The sequence below is a fragment of the Heteronotia binoei genome, chromosome 1 (genome assembly GCF_032191835.1).
Source record: "Heteronotia binoei isolate CCM8104 ecotype False Entrance Well chromosome 1, APGP_CSIRO_Hbin_v1, whole genome shotgun sequence".
Classification (NCBI taxonomy): domain Eukaryota; kingdom Metazoa; phylum Chordata; class Lepidosauria; order Squamata; family Gekkonidae; genus Heteronotia; species Heteronotia binoei.
In genome coordinates, this window is record NC_083223.1 from 96455533 (window position 1) to 96480145 (window position 24613).

Below are 24613 nucleotides of genomic sequence, written 5' to 3' on the forward strand. Positions count from 1 at the left end.
AACAGAGAAATCCTAAGTAGGTCTACACACCCTTCCCTGTCCACCGACACCAAGGAACTTAGAAAGGTGCAATATCATTTAGGACTGCATAATAACTAAAAAAACCACACTTTTCCAGTTGTCAGCGCCAGTAAATAAAATGGGACTTGCTTTCAATAAGGCCTGTTTGGGACTGTCCCCTTAGTTTTTCTCTAATCCCTTGCTCCCAAGGAAGACTAGTAAAGTAGAGACAACGTACTAGAGGTAGGCAGAGCAGATATGCAGAAAGACTCAGAGGCCCCTGGGGTTAAGAGAATATGACAGGCTGTGTCAAGACATAATAAATTAGGGAGTATTTTTGAGCAGGTGTGGGGTTCTGAATTTGCAGTAATAACAACAGGTAAGAACCTGGGTTCACATCCTATTAAGTCACAGAGCTCAGTGAATGGCCTTGCGCCAATCACGACTGCCTCACAGCCTAAGCACAGGATTGTCTTGGAGGTAAAATGGAAGACTATGCATACCACCACCCCCTAACCTCGAAGGAAGACTGGGACAACCATACAAGGCTAAAACAATGCCTCTCCCACACCTATGCTAAACAAGGGCTCACCCCCCCCCCCCTAAGCCTTTTCTCGTCTTGAGAGCGACAGGGCTGTCTCTTGGTGGAAGTGCCGGCTTTAAAAAGTTTTTGCACTTTGTGCGCAGGTCTGGACCAGAGGAGGTGCGTCCCTGAAGGACATACGGACAGCATTCCCACCACCAGCACGCACCAAATGGTTAACGGCAGAGTATGCAGGCAGTCAGGTTACCTTCCCACTTGGAAATCAACAGCTACACGATGCCGTCCCTTTTTATTGCCGCTGCTTTGAGCCCCGGGATTTCTTTGAGAAAAGCCAGGCCCGGGGGGGAGGGGGGTGGTTGAGAGGGCGCGTAGGGGACATGGGAAGCAGCGCACGTACTTCTACATGGTCAACTAACCCGCGGGCGAAACGTATCCCTACTCCTTCGATTTGCCAGCTGCTCAAAAGTCTGGAGCCCAGCGAGCTCTCGGGAACAACCTAGGGAGGGCGGAGCAGCCCGCAAGCCGAAGGCTTTCCAGAGCAAGGGGCGCCGTGACTAGGAGTGGCTGCCCGCCTGCAGCTGTCCCGTCGCCCGTCCAGCCCCCCCCCCCCCCGTTCTCTCGCGCGCAGTCTTCCCGGGGTCTTGCCTCTTGCCCAACTCCCCGCCGCAGTCTCACCTGCCTAACCGCGGTTGTCCTCTGCTCCAGAGCTTCTCTGTCCAAAAGCAACTGGCGATGGCCGGAAAGCTGCCACGCGAGCGCCCTCTCGACCCTCTGAGCCTACTAGCGAAACACTGGCGGCGCCCGAAGGGACGGAGCTTTTGACTAAAATAGGCATCGAGCAGTCGCCGCCACCAGCTCGCAGGCGGCGCCAACTCCCCAACGCCCGCAACTCAGAGGCCCGGGCAGAAGCGAGGGGCTGCAGCGCGCAAGCGCTTTTCCCCCTTGGCACACCCCCTTCCCAGTCGACCACCAAACGGCGCAGGGGCTACTGGAGGGATCAGCCGGGGGGGGGGGGGGAGTGTTGCATGGTTCTTAGTTCGGGACTCCTAAAGGGGGCAAACCCCGGAGGTGGTTAAGAACACCAGGAAGCTGAAATTTGGCATTTAAAAAAAAACCCAATCTCTGAGCATGTACTGAGGGCCACCCTGTCTTTAAGGCTCAATCACATTTGGGATTAGTCGCGAGGCTTTAGAAAGACTGCTTTTTCCAGCCACGTGTCAGTTTAAAAGTGCAATGGTCATTCTACCTAAGGAAGCAGACTTGCTTCTTTATCTTCTCTGCTCCATCCCTCGAGTATTGCAGTATTTCCTGCGCCGTCTGCCCCAGGGCCTGTGGAAAGAAGGCCTATTCTGTGGTAGTGCCAAGGCTGTAGATTTGGAACATTATCCTAGTGCCATCGACATTACTGTGCTAATAGAGCTGTTTCATAAGTATTTTTAAAAGCATTTGGTTAAGCTATTTTTATAGTTTGTATAGTTTCTTTGTTTTTTCTGGCTTTTGCCTTTCAGTTCTTGCTTAATTTTTATGTTCTTTATTATTTATTATTGTTATATTGATATTTAGATAGCAATATAGATTGATATATAATGTTGTTTTAATTTGATAGTGTTATATCTAATTTTAAGCACAATGCTAGCAAGAGGCAGCTTCTGACCCAAGTTCCCAATGTGGAAGAAAATGGTTGTGAGGAGAGGGCAGGAATATTCTTGTTGTGTCCTAGGCTTAAATGGGAGAACTGTTACTTTTGGAGGGAAGCTGAACAAGCCAAAGCTTGTACTCCACACCAGGGTTCCAGAGAAGGCCTAAGCGTGCCCAATCAGGGGAAGGATTGAAACATAAGTAGCCAATCAACATCTAAGCTCATACTGTACCCTGATAGGCCCTTAGGGCCCTGTAAATAGCCAATCCATGTAGATAGTTAAGGACCAATCAGAAGGGGGCAAGAATTGTATAAAAGAGCGGGAAGTTTGAATAGAGCTCAGTCTGTGTGTGTGTTCCTGAAGTAAAGCTTGCTGAAATCACTCTCCGACTCTGGTCTCTTACTGCACCAACCTCAGTACTTTACAATTCTCAAACACACTTTCTTCTTTATGTTCATTCTGCCTGACTTTATGTTCATTCTAGCCAATCCATGTAGATAGTTAAGGACCAATCAGAAGGGGGCAAGAATTGTATAAAAGAGCGGGAAGTTTGAATAGAGCTCAGTCTGTGTGTGTGTTCCTGAAGTAAAGCTTGCTGAAATCACTCTCCGACTCTGGTCTCTTACTGCACCAACCTCAGTACTTTACAATTTTCAAACACACTTTCTTCTTTATGTTCATTCTGCCTGACTTTATGTTCATTCTAGCCAATCCATGTAGATAGTTAAGGACCAATCAGAAGGGGGCAAGAATTGTATAAAAGAGCGGGAAGTTTGAATAGAGCTCAGTCTGTGTGTGTGTTCCTGAAGTAAAGCTTGCTGAAATCACTCTCCGACTCTGGTCTCTTACTGCGCCAACCTCAGTACTTTACAATTCTCAAACACACTTTCTTCTTTATGTTCATTCCGCCTGACTTGGAGAGAGTAAGTGATGATGCTCCATGGCTGGGCCAAAGGAAGCTGAAGTGTTATGAAGAGATTCTACCATCATGGGATGAATTCATGCTTTGGACATGCTGGAGAACTTGCTTTTGTTTTATACAGAAATATATTTGTAGTTTTAATTATGTTATTTATTCAAGTTTACCTTTTAAACTAGTAAAACACTCTCTGGCCACACTTCTGGGAATAACCAACATATTACCAAAATCCAAGGGCTGCAGCACCTAGTGAGGAATGATTCCATCCATATTTGGGATGGGGGAGGAAGTGGCATTTGCCTTCCCTGATCATTAAAATGTATCATTTCATGTGCTACATCTTCAATTCTAAGATTAACCTCCACCCCCTGCCCCCCCCCCGTAGAAAACTAACATTGTAATCCTATGCAGTTATTTGAATCCAAACACACATATTTCAAACCATTTAGACTGGAGTAACGCAACAAGGATTATACTGAAAACCACCTCTTTCAGATCCCCAACAAATGTATGTACAGGAAACACTTATCATGTAACCATGTTCTCTTCACCTTAAACTAACCTTCACATTCTTTTATATTGGCCTTCCAAGATGTATGTGCGGCACAGAGCACAAATCACATTCCAGTTCATTTTATTTTTTGCTTGCTTGAAAGGACTCGGTTCTTTTATTTAAAAAAAAAAGTCCACCGAATAAAACCCAGGTTCTGTACAAATGCAAGAACAATCTGAAGGTGTATATAGAGAGCAGTGTTCTTTCTGACCACTGGTTTGTGGAACAGTGTTGGATCATGGACTGATTGTAGATACTTCCAAGCAAGACAATTAACTTTGTGTATTTTTCTTTCTTTCTGCTGAGCTGCTTGTCGCCCTGAGGAACAAGTGAATTCTGCAGGCAGATCTCCTATTCAATGCATGCCATGGCACTTATCTGAGCAAAAAGTCTTTTCTTACCTAGGAAGTGGGGAAAGCTGATTTTCAGTTGCTGGGCTGAAGATTACATTCATGCATTTGAATGTGTTTCAGTCCACATAGAGACATCAGAATGGTATGTTGCATTGACTGCGTAGATGATAAATTTGCATTGCATTGTAACTTTATCAGATTTTATGGGGCAGGACTTAATTTGTGCTAGGGTTCCATTCCAGAATCTGTTTTCATGCCAGTTTTATTTCCAAAACAGTAGTAAAAAGACAGCATAGCTGAGAATGTTCAAAGTGCATTTCCACTACTGCTGAGTAACAAAGAATTTTATACCTATTTTGCTCATGAGTAACTCTTATTTTCAATTGAACTGATGTGTAAGTATGTAGGCATAAAATGGAAGCCTAGCAGTGTGATCTTGAGCCTGCTCAAAAATCAGTCCTGCTGATTTCAGTGGAGTTCACTCCAAAGTAAATGTGTAGGAGCAGAGTCTAGCAGCATAACACTGGGTAGTCTACTCAGAAGTAAGCCCAATTGCATCCTACTGCATCTGGGCTGCTGTTGTGGAAATAAACTTCTCTCTGCTTCAATGTCGTGGGGCCTGCTTCTGAGTAAACATGCTATTAGTGCCACTCAATCAGGGTTCGTGAACATCTCCTCATACTAAATCATTTTGCACTGGAGATGCAACACTCCAGGTGGGGCCTGGAGATTTCCCACTTGTACTCCAGCTGGCGGAGATCAGCTCCCCTGGAGAAAATGGCTGTTTTGAAGGGTGGACTCTATGGCATTGTACCATGCTGAGGCCTCTCCCCCCCACCCAGACCCTGCCCTCTCCTGGATTCACCGCCAAAGTTTCCAGGTATTTTCCAACACAGACCTAGCTACCCTAATTGTTTTGGAAACAAAATTTGAATGCACTTGAAGCATCCTAAAGTTTCTGACTGTTGTATAGGTGACTCATTGGCCTGTTACTTTTGCTCATCAGGCCACTGAAGGGTAAGTGTAGTTTGGATCTCCTAAAGCAACTGGTCATTCCACATGACTCTTATGCTGATTTTCTACTACACTTCAGTATTTCTGAAGCCCTATCTTCATTTTGCTTTACCATGATCAGTCTTTGATTATGTGTTAAGATAACAGTCTAAATAATATATTCCACATGTATTATTCTAATAGGAAAGTCGGCGAAATCTTTGGACACTTAAATCTGGTGACTGGAGCTAAGAATGGGCAAGGCAGTTAAGGGCTGCCAGGTTTTCAGAAAACTGTGACATCTTTCAAAAACAATAACATTGGGGCAGTTTAAAAAGCCTGAAAATGTTAAAAGGTGTGCCTGTAGCTTTAAGCAGCAGATTATCTCAGTGGGTGTTGCTAGGCAAACACACTATTCCAAGCTGAATTTATATGAGGTAAAAGGCAGGGGGAGGGGGCAGGATCCTTTCCAAGTAGGGTTGCTATTCCCCCCAGCAGTGTCAGGAAATCCCCAGTTTTTGGCGCTCTGCCCCCACCTTCTAACAGAGATGTTGGCATCTGACGTCCCTGATGCAATGTCACCCAGAAGTGATGTCATCATGCTGAGGATGTTGTGAGGGAGATGGTTTTGAGTCTGAAAAAGCCATAGAGCTTGCCTAAATACCAGTGTGTCCCTGCTGCAAATCCCAACATGATGACATCACTTCTGGGTGATGCTATCACATTGGGAACATTGCATGATGTCCCCACCCACCCTCAGAATGCCCACCAAAGCCCCCCACTCCAGCAAAGGTAAGACCTGCCAACTCTGTTTGGGAACTGCCTGGAAATTTTGTGCTGGAGTCTTGAGGAGGACAGGATTTGAGGATGAAGAGGACTCAGTTGGATATAATGTCATAGAATCCACCCTCCACAGCAGGAAGTTGGCAATCCTAAGGCCTGGCGGCAACCTCTGAATTATTTGATAGCACCCAACTTGCATGCTTCAACAAGGCTGGTTGCTTGCTGCTATTCAACAGCAGCCACCCTATGAAAGCCAGTGTGGTATAGCAGTTAGAGCTTCAGGCTATGGCCTGGGAGACCCAGGTTCAAATTCCCATCTTGCTGTGGAAACTCAGGTGATTCTGGACCGGTCACATACTTTCAGCCTAATCTACTTCACAGAGTTGTTGTGGAGATAAGAGAATAATGTAAGCTGCTTTGGTGCCCACTGTGGAAAAAGGTGAGGTGAATTAAGTAAATAAATAAAAAATGTAGCTGAAGATGGGAGACAGATAAAAGGTAGGTTGGTGAATGTTTGAGAAGGAGAGTATGAAGGAGAGAAGGGAAGGGGAAAAGATCTGTAGTTGCCTGAAGAGGTGGGGGAAAGAGGCAATAGTTTGAGGAGGATAAAGGAGAATGTGAGATTCCCACTCCACAACTTCTTGAGGGTTCCCTACCACACAACTGGGACACAGTTTTCCTAGGTAGAGGCTGCCAGGGGCAGGGGAAAGCTTAAGTCAGAGAGGCAGGTTAGGTTGGCTGTTAGGTGAGAAGAAGATAGGGGTGTCAATTCCAAGTTAGGAAATTCCTTAAGATTTGGGGGCTGGAGCCTAGGGAGGGTGGGGCTTGAGGGGAGAGACCACCCTCCAAAGCAGCTATTTCCTCCAGAGGGACTAAGATTGCCAACCTCTAGGTGGAAGATAGAATTTTGCAACCTTGAGTTGCCAGGCCTAAGGGGGGACTGATCTCTGTATTTGGGAGACCGGTTGTGATTTCAGGCCATCTCCAGGCCCCGCATAGAGACTGCCAGCCCTAGAAGAAAGAAGAAAAAGAGAGGATATGGTGGTTCCAGGACAGAGAAGAAAATACTGGGGAAGGGTGAAATGAGGCCTCCTGCAGGTCCTTGAGGGTTCCCATTTGTTACTTTCTAATATACAAGTGATTTAAAAACAATAAAGATTTAAAGCAGGACTATATGTAGTTTTTTATGATTTTCTGTCACTGGATTAAATGTATAGGATTTAGTACCATCACAAAATGTTATTTGATCTGATACGTGATAGTTTTACCGTCAACATAAACTGCACTAAACAACTACCCATTGATAAAATTTGTGCAAGGACTTGAAAGAGAAACATACACAAAGATGCAAGACAGGAATTTTTCAATCACAGATAGCATTGCCAACTTTCAGATGGGGCTTGAAGATCTCCTAGAATGGCAACTGATCTCCAGTTTTCCTGAAGAAAACAGCTGCTTTGAAGGGTGGACTGTATGGCACTATAACCTGCTGAGGTCCCCCCGCAAAACCCCAGTCTCCACCCCCAAATCTCCAGGAATTTCCCAATCCAGAGTTGACACATATAGTGACTCTGAAATTTACAACAGCAACACTCCATTCCATTAATTTAAGTATAGTACTTTTAAAAGGGTTAATCTGTTTAATAGATTTTGTAATTTTTCTGTCATAAATTGTGTAAGCTGTTATTGGTTTGGTGTGACAGTTCATTTTTTTCTCATATAATCTTATTCTAGGGAGCATGTCTTCATCTAATTTTCCTTTTAAATTTGCTTTTTGTATTTTTATCAGTTTCTTAGCCTGGGTGCTGTTATCTTTCTTCATGCCTTTTCTTCACATTTTGCTTTAGCTGCTATCTATACAAATAACTGTTAATAATAGTTTGTAATAATAAGATGTTATTTCCATGCACTTGTTAGGTATTTGCTATTAGACATACTAGTGTTTATAAAAGTACTTGTAACAGCAGGGAATAAAACATTAAAAGTTCTAATCTGTCAGGAAAATGAAACTCATGCCTAATGTTGTTATTCACAGTAGGCACCAAACATTTGTCTAGGAGAAAAGATCAACATGTCTCATTAATGCAAAGTCAATAAATAACAATGTGAAAGTACTAAGTCTTTACAGTGATTGCATTTTTGTAGCTACTATTGGTTTTAATCTTGGACCCTTATCTTTTGCAGTTTTCTACCAGTAATAAAATATTTTATCTTAATTTAATAAACTGTGACTATTTCTCATCCAGCCCAGTTCCTCTCTCTTCACTGAAATGTATGGATAACAGTATCTATTAGCCAAATTGCAAGATTCCCCCACCACTCCTCTTGCAACCAGAACCTATCTATGATTCAAACCCTAACCCTAACATTAACCCTATCCCTAAACCCTAACCCTAACACAGTGGCCATTGAGAGTTGCATGCCTTCTCTTGAGATGAGAAGTGTTTGCCCGCCCCAGAACCACTAATATTGGAAGGGGTGTTGAAAGACCTGAGTCAGATTGAGGTGACAAAAGAGGAAGTCGTACAACTGATAGACAAATTAAAAACTAATAAGTCACCGGGTCCGGATGGCATACATCCGAGAGTTCTGAAAGAACTCAAAGTTGAACTTGTGGATCTTCTAACAAAAATCTGTAATCTTTCATTGAAATCTGCCTCCGTTCCTGAGGACTGGAAGGTAGCAAATGTCACCCCCATCTTTAAAAAGGGTTCCAGAGGAGATCCGGGAAATTACAGGCCAGTCAGTCTGACTTCAATACCGGGAAAGTTGGTAGAAACCACTATCAAGGACAGAATGAGTAGGCACATTGATGAACACGGGTTATTGAGGAAGACTCAGCATGGGTTCTGCAAGGGAAGATCTTGCCTCACTGACCTGTTACATTTCTTTGAGGGGGTGAACAAACATGTGGACAAAGGAGACCCGATAGATGTTGTTTACCTTGACTTCCAGAAAGCTTTTGATAAAGTTCCTCATCAAAGGCTCCTTAGAAAGCTTGAGAGTCATGGGGCGTTTTCGCACTCACCTTCAAGTGGTGCGACCACCCTCCTCATGCCGGCGGATCTGCAGGGATTTCGCACCAGAAGCGCCGGCGCACCCAAAAGAGCCGGCGACTTCCGTCGCGAAACCAGCTCAAACGTTTTCCTGCTTCTTGGCGGTTTCCGTTTGAGCTGGTTTCGCGACAGAAGTCGCCGGCTCTTTTGGGTGCGCCAGCGCTTCTGGTGCGAAATCCCTGCAGATCCGCCGGCGTGAGGAGGGTGGTCGCACCACTTGAAGGTCAGTGCGAAAACGCCCATGGAGTAAAAGGACAGGTCCTCTTGTGGATCAAAAACTGGCTGAGTAATAGGAAGCAGAGAGTGAGTATAAATGGGCAGTCTTCGCAGTGGAGGACGGTAAGCAGTGGGGTGCCGCAGGGCTCGGTACTGGGTCCCATCCTCTTTAACTTGTTCATAAATGATTTAGAGTTGGGAGTGAGCAGTGAAGTGGCCAAATTTGCGGATGACACTAAATTGTTCAGGGTGGTGAGAACCAGAGAGGATTGTGAGGCACTCCAAAGGGATCTGTTGAGGCTGGGTGAGTGGGCGTCAACGTGGCAGATGCGGTTCAATGTGGCCAAGTGCAAAGTAATGCACATTGGGGCCAAGAATCCCAGCTACAAATACAAGTTGATGGGGTGTGAACTGGCAGAGACAGACCAAGAGAGAGATCTTGGAGTCATGGTAGATAATTCACTGAAAATGTCAAGACAGTGTGCGTTTGCAATAAAAAAGGCCAACTCCATGCTGGGAATTATTAGGAAGGGAATTGAAAACAAATCAGCCAGTATCATAATGCCTCTGTATAAATCGATGGTGCGGTCTCATTTGGAGTACTGTGTGCAGTTCTGGTCGCCGCACCTCAAAAAGGATATTATAGCATTGGAGAAAGTTCAGAAAAGGGCAACTAAAATGATTAAAGGGCTGGAACACCTTCCCTATGAAGAAAGGCTGAAACGCTTAGGGCTCTTTAGCTTGGAGAAACGTCGACTGAGGGGTGACATGATAGAAGTTTACAAGATAATGCATGGGATGGAGAAAGTAGAGAAAGAAGTACTTTTCTCCCTTTCTCACAATACAAGAACTCGTGGGCATTCGATGAAATTGCTGAGCAGACAGGTTAAAACGGATAAAAGGAAGTACTTCTTCACCCAAAGGGTGATTAACATGTGGAATTCACTGCCACAGGAGGTGGTGGCGTCCACAAGCATAGCCACCTTCAAGAAGGGGTTAGATAAAAATATGGAGCAGAGGTCCATCAGTGGCTATTAGCCACAGTGTGTGTGTGTGTGTGTGTGTATATATATATATATATATATATATATATTTGGCCGCTGTGTGACACAGAATGTTGGACTGGATGGGCCATTGGCCTGATCTAACATGGCTTCTCTTATGTTCTTATGTTCTTCCCTACTAATGTGTGTGTGGATCAAAAATGGAACATTTCTGCTTTTGCAGCAACCTATCTTTTGTCTCTCCATCCAGATCTCAAACAATGGTTTATTCTTGCTTCCAAGATAGAGTTCCAAACTGAGATTGTACATAAAGAATAGGAAATGGGTTGTATGTAATATAAAAGTTGAATTTGTTTCAAATTATAATAAAGTTGATCACTTTAGGATCTGATAGTAATTTCTATTGGTTTTCTCTGAAAGCATATTTATACCGACAAAGGGAACTTTGACTCTTAAAAGCTTATATCCAAAAAATCTTGTTGGCCTCGAAGATGCTACTTGATTTTAATCATGCACATTGATAACTGCACAAGTGCACATTTTCAGCTGCACAAAGAGCACCCATTTCTGCACACAGTTCCTTTGGGTCAAGTTATATGCAACATTCAGTCATGTGAATGGTTTACTCAAGTAGGCAAAGGTGACCTACAAATTATTTCAATGCAGAAAAACATTTTGGGTTACCCAAAGTAGCTGTGAGAACCTGGATAAGTAGTTTATATAAGGGGGAGGAGATGCTTGCCTCTGGACTATTCACCTCACAAATACTTCCCATCCATATTGCAGTTTCCCACTTTTAAAAACTAACCCTAATCTCAGGGGAAACATTCATATTCATATCATGTGATCTGACTCTCATCCACTTGAAACATGTATGTGCATGGAAACTGCTTTTACCAACATGCACCTTCAGCTGGACTGGAGCAACTGTCTGCATATTTTTTAGTATTTATGAGTACTATCACTATTTATGAGTACATATTTTCTAGAATCTGCATTTAAATCCCATATGACATGCTAATGGGTTGATATATGGTTCATTAGTGGATGTGCACACTGACACTATCACTTTTCAGAAGATGTGAGAGCTATTGTGTGTTGGTGTGTCATATATATTATGGTAAAATTCTGCAAGCACTGATCTGAATGGCCCAGACTAGTCCAACCTCATATCTTGAAAGTTATGCAGGGTCAGTCCTGAAGGAAGTCGAGGATTAATATGCAGAGGAAGGCAATGGCAAACCACCACTTTTTGTCTCTTGCCTTGAAAGCTCTGTGGAGCCACCATAACCTGGCTGTAGCTTGATGGCACTTTCCACCATCAAAGTTCTGCAGATGCTCTTAGAAAACAGCTGTTCTTTCTAAATATTTGGCTGCACCCAAACATCATGACAAACCTGTTTGTGGGGTGTGAACGTCTTTGTCATGTTTGGCTCCCTTCTTCCTCTTACTCTCATGTGTAGAGCATGATTGAAAGCTTCCTGATTTAGAAACATTGATTTTCTATGATCTCCACATGCAGGTGCCTGAGCAAATAGGTTTAATCCCAGTTTAGACTCTGCATGTGGGAAGGAAATAGCTTCCAGTGTATCTAGGCATTTGCATTTGGATACCATGACAAAATGAAGTCTCTTGAAAGCTTCCCAGTGAGGTCTTCACTCAGACTCTACACATAAGAGAAGAGTAGGTACATGAGAATGACATACAAGGCATAGTCATGACTATCACAAACATACTAGTTTGCTGAAGAACAAAGTTTAAGTTCAGTGGCACCTTTAAGCTTAACATTTAATTCTAGGTATAAGCTTTCATGTGCACGCACACTTCTTCAGTTTGTTGTGGATTTTGAATGAGATGACTAATTTCTTTGGTCAAATGCACTGAGTGCAGAAAACTGAGTATCATAAAATGCTTTTTCAAGCTGTTGCATATATTTGCTTTATTCTTTCAGCTTCTCAGAATATAAATTCTGCAAAACAATGGAACTCTTAACACACTATTCCAGAACAAAGTGTGAGTCCAGTGGCATCTTTAAGACCAACAAAGTTTAATTTAAGGTATAAGTTTTCATGTGCAGATTGTATCTGAAGAAATGTGCGTGCACATAAAAGCTTATACTTTGAATAAAACTTTGTTGGTCTTAAAAGTGCCACTGGATTCAAACTTTATTCTGCTGCTTCAACATGGCTACCCACCTGACACTATTTCAGGTTCATTATGGTTTTTTTAACCATCATTACTATATGAAACTGACCCAAATAGATGACCAATTATTTGGTTTTGTATATTTGAAGATTACTCCTGTTGTAGTTAATTCAACTAGGTTTGCACTAACAACAGCATTCTAGTTCCTATCATCAGGTAGTGTATGGAGAAAATGTGTCAGGATTTGTGTTGTTGTGTTTTGAAGCTGAAGGACCGATGGTATGGTTTGTGATCTGAAAAGCAGTAAAATCAAATTAGATTTTCAAAAACTAGCAAAGTACTGGATAGATTCAGAAAACTACTCTTTCATTTCCAAATGACCAGGTTCTTGGGTAGCAAATATTGCATTTATAAAGTTAAACCTTGAAAACCATTCATCAGATATTTTCAAATTTTATAACTTGGTTATAGAAATGAGGCCATTTCTCTTACACAGTAAGATAATTTTTAAAGACAATAGCATTGTTTCAGATACGTCTCTGCCAACAGTTTATCACAGAAATGCAAAACCTTCCATCTCAGTTTGAGATCAATTTTTACAAAGTCTACCAAAATCTATCATGCTGCAATATTATTTCATAGGAAAGTAATGTACCTATTCTTTTTGACAGAGATTAGCAGGACAAATTCAAGAAAACCTATGCTAATCTTTTTCTAAACACAAATTAACTGAACAACAATATCTATGAGATATTATCCAGTAGCAACACTGATGATATTGTTTCTGGCAGAATTGTTCAAAACAATTTTTTAATTTTCATTATTATAAACTCTATTTTATAATTTTCTCTATAATCTTTATATAAAACCACTATACAATCATTGGCTAGGTTCCAAAGAACTATGCAACTAGCTCAGCATGGCTAATGTAGAGATTGGGTGAAATATCTTTGCAAACTGCAATATCTTGATGAGTAGAACAAAGTTAGATTCCAGTAGCACCTTGAAGAGTAACAAAGTTTTATACAGGATGTGAGCTTTCGTGTGCACACACATTTCCTCAGATACCATCACTGGTGCTGCTGGATTCTAACTTTGTTCTACTGCTTCAGACTCACATGGCTACTACCCATCTGGATCTATCATGAATGAATGTATGCTCTCTAATTAATGCTTGAGCATAGCCAAAAGGCATGAGCTAAAGGGCAACAGTTAAAGGGATGGCTCACAGTCTCTGCCTTCAGATGAGGCAGTCACTGAATCAAGTGTTGTTCTGTTGTTAATTATTTTTATTGTTGTAAACCTCTTTAGGTCCCTTCAGGGAGAAATATAGGCTACAAATATTCAAATAAAAATAAAAGGAAGAGTACTTTGCACTTGGAGTTTCCCAAATTACATTTCTGCTGTCCAACACATGAAGTTTTAAAATTAAAGACAAGCTGACTGCAACATGGCAACGAGGTCACTTTTTTAAAAATCCCACTACAATCCTTAACACACAGGTATACCTAAAGTAGTTTGTTGGATCTTCTTGTGTTTGATATGTCTTGTAGCCCTAACTGAAGATGGCTATTTCTAACTGTATCAGACATACTCATCACCTATAACATGATGTACCCATCTTGCTTATATATATGACTTGCTTATATATATGTGATGAACAGGAACATCTGTCTCTATGTTGAGCAACTACTGCTGGTGAGGATAGGTAAGCTGGAAAAAACTTGCTTGTAATGGAGTAAGGCAGCTCTACCCATTATTACTCTGAGTTCACAAATTGGAGTTGTTGTAATCCTTTTTGCCCTCCATTCCTTACAAAAATGGATGAAAAGGAAGACAGCACAGCTTGCCATGTTCCAAAATCTCTTTAGCCTTCTAGACAAGATCTGTTAACCTTGTCGAAACTTTCTCAAAGGTGCTTCTAATGATCAACTGCTTCACATTTGTTTTTGCAGTGGATTTTTTTTAAAAGCGGGAGTCAGTACAGTTTAATAGTTAAGTGCTGGAGTAGGATCTGGAAGCTTGAGGCTCAAACTCCCACTCTACCATGGAAATTTATTGGGTGATGATGGGCTTGTCACATGGTCTCAGTCTAAGCTCCTTCACAGGGTTGCTGTGAAGATGGAGGAGAAGAGAATGAGAACTCTGAATCGAGGAGCAGGATAAATGAAGTAAATAAAAACTTTCCAGATCTTGCTCTCCAATTTCCATAAAATAATTAATTTGGAAAAATGGTATCTTGAACTAAAACTGCAAGCATTCCAGCACAAGTACTTCAATACCAATGATATTGGATTTATATCCTACCCTATACTCTGAATCACAGAGCCTCAGAGAGGTCACAATTTCCTTTACCTTCCCCCGCCCCACAACAGACTCCCTGTGAGGTGGGTGGGGCTGAGAGAGCTCTTGCAGCAGCTGCCCTTTCAAGGAGAACTCCTACGAGAGCTATGTCTGACCCAAGGCCATTCCAGCAGGTGCAAGCAGAGGAGTGGGGAATCAAACCCAGTTCTTCCAGATGAGAGTGCACACACTTAATTACTACACCAAACTGGCTCTCAGCAATACTTCAAAGGTGAGGAATTCAAACAATCCTACCACCATCATTTTTCTAATGTGGCTCCACCTAATGCCAAAACAATGGAAATGGGACCCAGATGCCCCAATATGTCTGTCTCTGTCTGCATGTGTTTGTGCTTGGAAAGCCGCAAAACCTGTTCAATTCAGTCACAGAAATAGGGCAGCAGAAATGACAGTAACAACAGAAATCATAGTCAATAAATCATCATTTATACTACCTTCAACTCTCTTTAAAATTGTCATTTATCCCCAGCTCAAGTATTGTTACCCTACTTTGTTAGAATTGCTAAACAATTGTTCTGTTACATATGGTGCAGCAAAAAGGCGATTGGTACACTCTGTGAAGTTGAAGCAATTATAGTAGTGCTTTGTGTTTTCATGTACTACCCTGCTGCTATAGCCTGAAAGAAATCTCAAGTCAGCGTTTCATAAGTATATGCAAGAGACAAATTGTTCACTTCTTTTCTCCACACTTTTTAGTTTGTGCAGGCTCCTGCTTTAAGTGTCATCTTCTGTAAGATACTGCAGACCAAATTTATGCAGTGATTATGAAATAACAAGAGAATCAAGATTAAGGATAGTTTTCCTTTTGTTGTCCTTCTGTTAAACTGCCTGCATAATTCATGTAAAAGAAGCCTCAATAAACATGAAGAGCTCTGTGAAAAATAGCTTAAAACAGACACACACACAATGCAGAAGGCAACACAATTACAATAAAGCTTTATATGGTAATGATTCATCTCCCCTCCCCTTCCTACCCAAAACAATAAGTTGAGCAGAAGGGAGTCAATGAAAACGCATCGTGATGCACAATCAATCATGATGGGCAACCTACTGTTTCTGAACATAGTGAAAAAAGCCTGGCTATTTTTTCCCCTGCTAGAGAATGAATTTGCTCTTTTATTTTAAAGTTGTTTTTTGCAGATTGATTTTCATGACATCAACTTCATGTCTTTCTGCACTTAATTCTGGAATCAACAAAGACAAAAACACTGTCATTTTGTAGAAGAGTTACAGTTTATAACATTTCTTAATATTTGTCTTGAATTGTTCTGAAGCTGATCTTCAAGCTGCTTTTGGGGTGTCTCTGGAACAGACACGTGATGGAAGTTAGGTAAGCGGATATCATATCGAAACCCTTTCCCTAGGCTTACTCTGTCATTCAAAGCATATAGTTTATCAGCAATGTCATTTCCAACTAGAATTGAAAACAGGCGTGAGATGAATCGATGCTTAGCAAACAGCAAATACAGTTTTTTTCTTCTCCATGCCACGTATCGACAGTCTGTTTCTGCTGTGAGGGTTACCTGGAAGACACATTAAAGGAATAAAAGATGGCTAAAATTTGATCTTGTGTTGATATTCCTAAAGTCTGAGTTATTAAAAATATTGTGCATAGCAATGATACTCCATGGCTTGAGAGCCACGTTGTTCTTCTGAGCACTGTTTCCCATTGTGGCACCTGACCCATGTTTAAGGAAAAGTAGGAGAGGTCCTTGCCCAGTGGGACTTGCGGTTGGCTGGTGGGTTCCACCTCAAAACAGCCAATGCCAGAGGAGCTGGTAAGCTGTGAGGGTCCCTGAAGTGCAGGTCTCAGGTCGAGAATGGAAGTAAATGTGGCTTTTTTGGTTGATGCTAATTGCAAATGTGGCCTTCTGCAAACCATGGAGTAAGTACCAGTGCTGTACAGTTATTCTAATCTTTTGCCTTTGTTGTGGTTGCAATATTGTTTAGCACCTGCAAACAAATTTCAGAGAGAAAGAAAAGGGAAAGATCCTCTCTCTGATCCTATTAAGGAGATCTGCACATGTGTAAATGGGATATGCACCTGAGTGCAGACACAGTCTAGCAACACTGCATTGCTTTCAACAGAAGCTAACAAAAATACCTAAGAATCCTGCAAATTTTCATTTAGTTTATTAATTAATTAAAGAATTTATATCCTGTCTTTCTTTGTGGTTCAAGGCGGTTTACATACGTTTGAAATACACAGCCTAATAGTTTGGATTTTTTTTAAAAAAAGATCATATATTTTTTAAAAAATATCTCACAATATGCTTATTTTGAAAGTTCCCTCATTTTCATATCAGCAGGGACACACTTCTACACCAATGCACCTGCATGTGCAATACCCTGTTTGCTAACAGGTATCTGTGTCTCATGACAACTCAGCAAAAACTTGGTTCTTTTAAAAGTTCTCAGTGGAATAGCAGAAGTGCTAGACTACAGTTCTTCAAGGCTATGTGCTGTATTTTAATTTATTTGTATATTTATAGTATAGCTCACATCATCATTCTCCCCACCTCCACTTATCCTCACACCATGTGGTAGATTAGGCTGAAAAAGGTACCTGGCAAAGGGGATGCAATTCAAAGCTTTAGAAAGAAAACATTTTTGTTTGTTTGTGTCAAGAGCCACTCCATCTTTGTTCCTCTTGCCATATGTATCCAATTAGCTAACTGTTATACAATGCTAACGTTGCACTTGCTGTGCAGGCTATTGCTTTGAAGCATCCCCGCCGCTTATCTAGAGGAAGGGCGGCATGTCTGGGAACTTGTATGGTGTAGTTTGGTGTAGCGGTGTAGTTTGGTGTAGTGGTTAAGTGTGCGGACTCTTATCTGGGAGAACCAGGTTTGATTTCCCACTCCTCCACTTGCACCTGCTAGCATGGCCTTGGGTCAGCCATAGCTCTGGCAGAGGTTGTCCTTGAAAGGCCAGCTGCTGTGAGAGCCCTCTCCAGCCCCACCCACCTCACAGGTGTCTGTTGCGGGGGAGGAAGGTAAAGGAGATTGTGAGCCGCTCTGAGTCTCTTCGGAGTGGAGGGCAGGATATAAATCCGATATCTTCTTCATCTTCTTCTTCCACTATGCAACCAAGGTCAAGGAAGCTGGAGAAGTAACCGAAGGGGTAGATAACAGACACCTGGGGTGATGATAGAGTAGGAGGGAACCCGTGCAAATCCCTGCTACGACTTAGCACGCTTTGCTTGAATTGTAATGGTCAGGGCAAGGGGTTTTAAGACCTGGGAACTGGCAGGAGAGCCAGTTCCGACAATGCCTGTATCTGCCTATGATGTTAGAATAAAGATCTTGAACTTTACTTGTCTTTTCCTTGCCTCTGGGTCTGACATTTTGTTGGAACTCTACCCACCCCTGACCTGTCTGAACCCAGACTAATGATGGCTGGCGAAAAGGACCAGGCTACAGGGACAACCACTACCACTGAGGAGGAGGAACCAAAGCCTGAGGGTCACTCCTGTTACAGGAACGGTTCAGAGGAAAAAGTGGGGTTCCATGGATTTCTGGGAGAGTATTGTCGGAGATCTGAGAGAGGACTTCCACCAGAGCCACCAACTATTGGGGCTACAAAGGTCCTACCACCTGTGGGGGTTCCAGGGGGACAAGAATGGAGGGGACTACCCCTGGGCGAGCGGCATGGGGAACAGTGCTACTGAGTGGGTGCAAGAAGCCCTCGCCAGCCAGAGCAGCCAACTGCGCGAGGAGATGCAGGCCATCCATGCCTTCTTGATCCAAGAGATGTGCAACCTCGCCTGGCAGCTACAGACAGTGGTGGAATGGGTCGTGGCTGCAACCCCCCCTCAACAAGTCCCAGCGGGGGGCAACCAGCCAGTGATTCCTGCGGGAGGAGAGCCACCCGTGGGGGGAAAACCACCCGCAGAGGGCAAACCAGCCCCAGCCTCGACCAGAGGAACCTGTCCCAGTACCAGGCGGGCCACGGGTCAGCGAGGCGAGGTTCGATGGGGATCCCGCAGAACTACTTTATAGTGTTGGTGTAGGGCCACCTCAGTGTGTAGGCATGCAGCTTCCCAACGGAGCAGTCGCGGGTAGTATACATCAGAAGTTGTCTTCATGGGGTGGCCGCCCGGTGTTATGTCACCCTGTTTGAGAGTTGATCCCCGGCCCTCAACTCGGCCACGGACCTCTTAAGGGCCCTACGCTGCCACTTCAAGGACCCTTTGCAGGAGACCAACACCATATCGGTCCTACAAGATCTGAAGCAGGGTGCCGGGTCAGTATGAGACTACCTCAATGAATTCAGGGCACTGAATTCCAAGGTCAATCGATGGGACGAGGAGGCAAGAATCGAGCAATTCAAGAGGGGCCTGAATTCCCACATTTACAGAGAGGCCCTGAAGACGGGTGAGCCGAGAGACCTGGTTGGCTGGATCCAGCTAGCCTGTGAGATAGAGGATTGGAACAAGATGATCACCCCCCACAAAAAGTAGCAGGGTGGACCCCCCAAAGAGGGCCGGGAGAAAACTCCAAAACCGAGCCTACCCAAGAGAGCCGCCCGAGTCACTCTCCTGAGAGGAGCAAGACCTCAGAGCCAAGGCCAAACTGGAAAATCACATCACCAACGAGTGCCCGAGCAAACCAGGAGAACCACGAACCTCCACACTGATCAAGCCGGAGGCGAAGAAGAAAGCTGGGAGGTCAGGGACCCTGATTACGAAAGTCAACTCTGCGGTGCTACAGTTCAGGGAACCGATCCTGGAAGAGTCCGAGGGGGAGGACAGAGAGGCCAAGCTGACGGGAAATGACAATGACCTGCTGTGAGGAGCATGCAAGAGCAGGTCCAAGCCACGGCCGCGCCACTACAGGTGAGATTATCCAGGACTTTGTATTATGTGCCCATAACCCTAGTGAACCCCGTCACGAAGCAGTTTACTTGTATTAGAGCTCTACTGGACTCAGGGTGCTCAAAAGACTTACTATCGCCCAACTTAGTAGACGCGCTAGGATTGAGAACTATGCCCCTTAAAGAATCTTATCTATTTGAACAAATGGACGGGAGATCGATGAAGGGGGAGCTGTGTAGCACGGGGACAGAAGTGTGCGCCCTGGGGGTGGGAGAACACTAGGAGCCCCGTACCTTCATCATAGCCTTAGCTTAGAATGGTTGGCTGATCATGATCCGCTTATCCAGTGGAGCAGGAGGGCCATAGACCTGGTGTGCGAGAGTCACCACTGGGACAAACAATGGGGCTCGCATCCCCCTCCCCAACTGGAAAAGTTGTGCATCACCAGAGTCAAGGCGTCCTCCCTGCCCCCCGAATACCAAGACCTCCATAAAGTGTTTGATGCTCAGGAGGTGGACAAGCTACTACCTCACCTGGATACAGACTGTGCCATTGAATTGGTAGAGGGGGAGTCACTGCCCAAGGTCAAACTATACTCAATGAGCTGAGGGGAGTGGAAGGAACTCCAAACATTCCTGGAACTGAATCTACGCCAGGGCTTTATATGCCCGGCCATACCGCCCCCATACTCTTCAGAAAGAAAAAGGACGGCAGTTTACGGCTATGTACTGACTTTCATGGATTGAACATGATTTCCCTGAGTAATGCATACCCTCTCCCACTCATTCAGGACCTTTTGGGGAGTATCCCAAGGGAAAATCTTTACCAAACTCGATCTCCAGGACGCGTACTTCCAGGTGCGCATCAAGGAGGGGGACAAGTGGAAACCAAATTTAACACCCCACTCGGACAATTTGAATACTTGGTCATGCCATTTGGCCTCAAGGGGACCCCGGGGGTGTTCATGAACTTGATCAACGAAGTGTTATACAAGTACCTCTATAAGGGCATGGTTTGGTACCTAGATGAAGTGTTAATATATTCCCAGGACCTCCCCTCGCACATTCAACTAGTAAGGGAGGTACTCCAGACCCTGTATGAGCACAAACTGTTTGCCAAGCTATCCAAGTGCGAGTTTCACAAAACAGAACTCAACTTCCTGGGGTATCGGGGATGGATCCGAACAAGGTACAAGCAGTGGTAAATTGAGAACCTCCCTGCACCTGCAAACAGCTCCAAAGTTTCCTGGAGTTAGCCAGTTTCTACAGGGGGTTCATCAATACCTTTGCCGAGATCACCCTGCCCCTTACCAAATTGTTAAAGACAAAAGGGAAGGGACTGCAAGCCTTAAAAGGCAGTTCTGGCCTCCAGTGGACTGGGGAGTATCAAAAGGCCTTCGAGGAACTGAAGGCGCGGTTTACATCTGAACCCTGCCTAATACACCCTGATGAAAACAAGAGGTTCATAGTTCAATGTGACGCCAGTGATGTCGCTCGTGCAGCCATGTTGCTCCAAGAACGGCCGGACGGCCAACTGCACCCCTGTGCATACCTGTCCCAGAAATTTAGCCCAGCTGAACCCAATTGGTCTGTTTGGGACAAGGAAGTCTCTGCCATTAAGCTAGCGCTAGAGAAATGGAGGCACTAACTAGAGGGGGCAAAGGAACCTTTTGAACTGTGGACGGACCATAAGAATCTGGCTGCCCTCAGTGCCACCCGCAACCTCAACAACAAACAGGTGAGGTGGGCAGGCTTGTTCTGGCAATTCAACTTTAAATTGGGCCACATTCCGGGGAAGTTGAACTTTCTGGCTGATGCCCTGTCCCGCCTCCCTCAACACAACAGAAAAAGGGAGAAAGTCGTAGATTCCTTGTTCACACCCTCCCAGCTAAGCGCCCTAGTGACCACGCATGCGCAGAGTCGAAAGGAAGCAGCGCCTCCTGATGGGTTTCTGATAGAACTGAAACAAGCTGTTGTGGACAATCCACCCGGGGGGGGGAGTTCTAATTAGAAAAGTCCGACGATGGGCTTTGGCGGAAAGGGGAAAAACTTTACGTGCCCCCTTCCTTGAGCAAACAAGTGACCCAGAGGTAACATGACTCCAAACTGGGGGGGCACTTTGGGTTTTGTCAAAACCATGCATCTACTCCAAAGACAATTTTGGTGGCCAGGGCTTAGGAAGGACGTGGGGGAATACACAACAGGATGCCCCACTTGTATAATGGCAAAGAAACAGGGAGGACTCCCCCCTGGGCACCTGCAACCCCTCCCCCCTGCTTCACGCTCCTGGGAATGTAACTCAATGGATTTTATCACTGACCTTTCCCCCTCCATGGAAAAGACAGTAATCTGAGTGGTGGTGGACACCTTTTCCAAACAAGCCCACTTCACACCCTGCAAACAAGTGCCCACAGCCAAGCAACTAGCCCAAATGTTCATCCAGCACATCTTTCGGCTATACGCCTTCCCCAATAAGGTGATTTCCGACCGCAGTCCACAATTTGTAGCCAAATTCTGGTTGCACCTCTGCGAATTGGCTGGGACAGAGCAAAGGTTTAGCTCTGCCTACCACCTTCAAACAGACGGAACACACCAATGCGGTGCTAGAGCAATTTTTGCGCGGCTATACATCTTTTCAACAGGACAATTGGGTGGCTTTGTTACCTTTTGCTGAATACACTTATAACAACAGTGTGCATAGCGCCACCAAAATAAGCCTGTTCAAAGCAGTGCATGGCTATGAAAACAAACCTTTTCCCGGACTCACATCCCCTCCCTCTGCCCCAATAGACTTTGCGGAGTGGTGGAAGGAAATAGCTGGGGGGTGGACAGTTATCAGGCAACAATTCCAGAGGGCACAAGAGGCCTATAAAACCCAGTATGACAAAAAGTATTCTGAACTATGGGACTTGGCAGTGAGAGATAAAGTATACATTTCAACCAAGCATTTACCCAATGCCCAGAACTGTAAAAAGTTGGGACTAAGGTACTTGGGACCTTTCCCGATCAAACAGATTATAAATAAAGTGACTGTAGAACTAGAACTGCCAAAGAACCTTAAACATGTGCACCCTTGTTTCCATGCCAGCTACCTAAAGAAAGACCCTGGGCCTTCGTCATGGCACCCCCAGACAGAACCGCTGCCTCCGACTCTGGTTCGTGGTCAGATTCATCATGAGGTGCAGGAGATCCTGGATGCCAAGCTCAAATATGGCGAGCTCTTCTACCTTATCAAATGAACTCACTTTCCATTGAGTCAAACAGAATGGGTCAAGGCAACGGAGACAAACTGTAATGCTTTGATCAACGAACATCCCGACAAGCCTGGGGGGGAAGAGATCTTAGGGGGACAGAATGTCAATAGTCACTCCATCTTTGTTCCTCTTGCCATATGTATCCAATTAGCTAACTGTTATACAATGCTGTGCTTGTTATGCTGGCTACTGCTATGAAGCATCCCCGCCGCTTATCTAGAGGGAGGATGGCATGTCTGGGAACTTGTATGTTACTATGTAACCAAGGTCAGGGAAGTTGGAGGAGAACTAACCAAAGGGGTAGATAACAGACATCTGGGGTGATGATAGAGTAGGAGGGAACCCGCACAAATCCCCACTACAGCTTGGTGCGCTTTGCTTGAATTATAATGGTCAGGGCAAGGGGTTATAAGACCTGGGAACTGGTGGGAGAGCCAGTTCCAACAATGCCTGTATCTGCCTATGATGCTGGAATAAAGATCTTGAACTTCACTTGTCTTTTCCTTGCCTCTGGGATTGACAGTTTGTTTCTTCAACAAAAAAGAGGGTATCTGACTATGGTATACAAGACCTCTTGGAGAAATCTGCTATAGAATGCCTTACCAGTTCATTCAACAACAATTTTTTTTTCTCAGACTATCCTAAAAAGTTCATAAATTAAAGAAGGGATGAGGGGAGGACCTTGATCTTTTGCCTTTCCTCTACTGGTACAGAGACTCATTGCTGACAGAACTCCATAAAATAGCACTACTAATTTTTAGGACTCAGTCTGATTTTTACAGTAACCTTCTATTGAGGATTCTGCCTGTGCACTGCAGTGATTTCAGTGGCTGCATGTACAAGTGGGGGGAAATACTGGTGGTGAAACAGGGAAAGAGTCAGCAGCACAGGTTTGTATCTAATTCCATAGCTTCCTCAAAGCTTTAAGCCCAGAGTAACTCTGTGCAGTCATTCAAAGGAACTACAGCATTAGAGTTTTGTTAAATGACCCTTGCTAAAATGAACCTCAAAGGATACAGATCTTCTCCCCACCTCCCTGTCAAGTTAAGCAGTCTCAAAGAACTTCAGTGTCTGAAATTCTGGGAAAGCATCATTTCAAGAAATATGCACAGTATGCAACAGTGTCTCTTACCTGAAAAATGCCTTCTTCAGTAGGTCTTAGGGAATCCCATTCAGGAGAATCCAGAAACTGAAGTGGGAAAATATAATGCAGAAATTCCCCATCTACTGTCACTCTGATCCTGCCAAACAGAATATTGGTGTTATTACTGTGGATACACAGGAAACAAAATATGTCCAGGAACAGAAGATACACACATTTTTCCATTTTTTTTCCTTTCAAAACAAACACAAATTATTGTCTCTGTTTCTTAAAGATTTTAAATTAAGGAGTTTCAAGAATTATTATTAAAGTTTGTACAGGTGTGCAGCAGGAGCTCACTAAGAATAAACACCTCTTCCATTGCTCACAAGCTTTCATCATCAGGCCCACTTATTGTATGCAGTTCAATAATAGACTGCATACATGAAAGGAAGGCATTAAAAATTCACATCTTTCAGTCTTTGCTTGGTGGCAAGAAGAATGGTATTTGTGACGCAAAAGACAGAAAAGAATTCTAATATCTTCTGTTAAGAGTTCCAAATCCTGAATTTCTTTCAGTTCTCAGACAAGTCTTTCAAAATACAAAGAGACCAAACAGAGTTCCTTGGCACAAGGCAGAAAAATGAGTAGGCAGTTGTTAGAGACATGCATCCTGCAAGAGAAGCCTGACTCATAAACTGCTGTGCCAGAAGGACAAAAGACACGGGCAAGCAAATAGCACTGAGGCACTAGTTGCCATGAAATTCTGGACATAGCAGAGATTTAACAGATTGTGAATAATTAATTAAATTCTCTGCAGTAAGTTGTTGCGATGGCCACTAGCTCTGATGGCTTTTAAAAAAAATATAGCCCATAAAGGGGTATGACAGCTA

General features: G+C 43.9%; 1 protein-coding gene across 2 annotated transcripts in view; it reads right to left on the reverse strand.

Annotated features, from left to right (window-relative positions):
* The window catches only part of LOC132570923 (popeye domain-containing protein 3-like), a 70139-nt gene that overhangs the window by 26552 nt on the left and 18974 nt on the right, over positions 1–24613 (reverse strand). The window contains exons 2-4 of one of the 2 annotated variants that reach the window (XM_060237575.1): positions 23772–23880; positions 15924–16093; positions 1660–1664 (exon numbers count right to left, since the gene is read on the reverse strand). In XM_060237575.1, the coding sequence (XP_060093558.1) occupies positions 1660–1664; positions 15924–16093; positions 23772–23880 (284 nt within the window). Of the gene's footprint in view, positions 1–1659; positions 1665–15488; positions 16094–23771; positions 23881–24613 lie in introns of those variants that run through there. The other variant, XM_060237568.1, reaches the window with a different exon arrangement.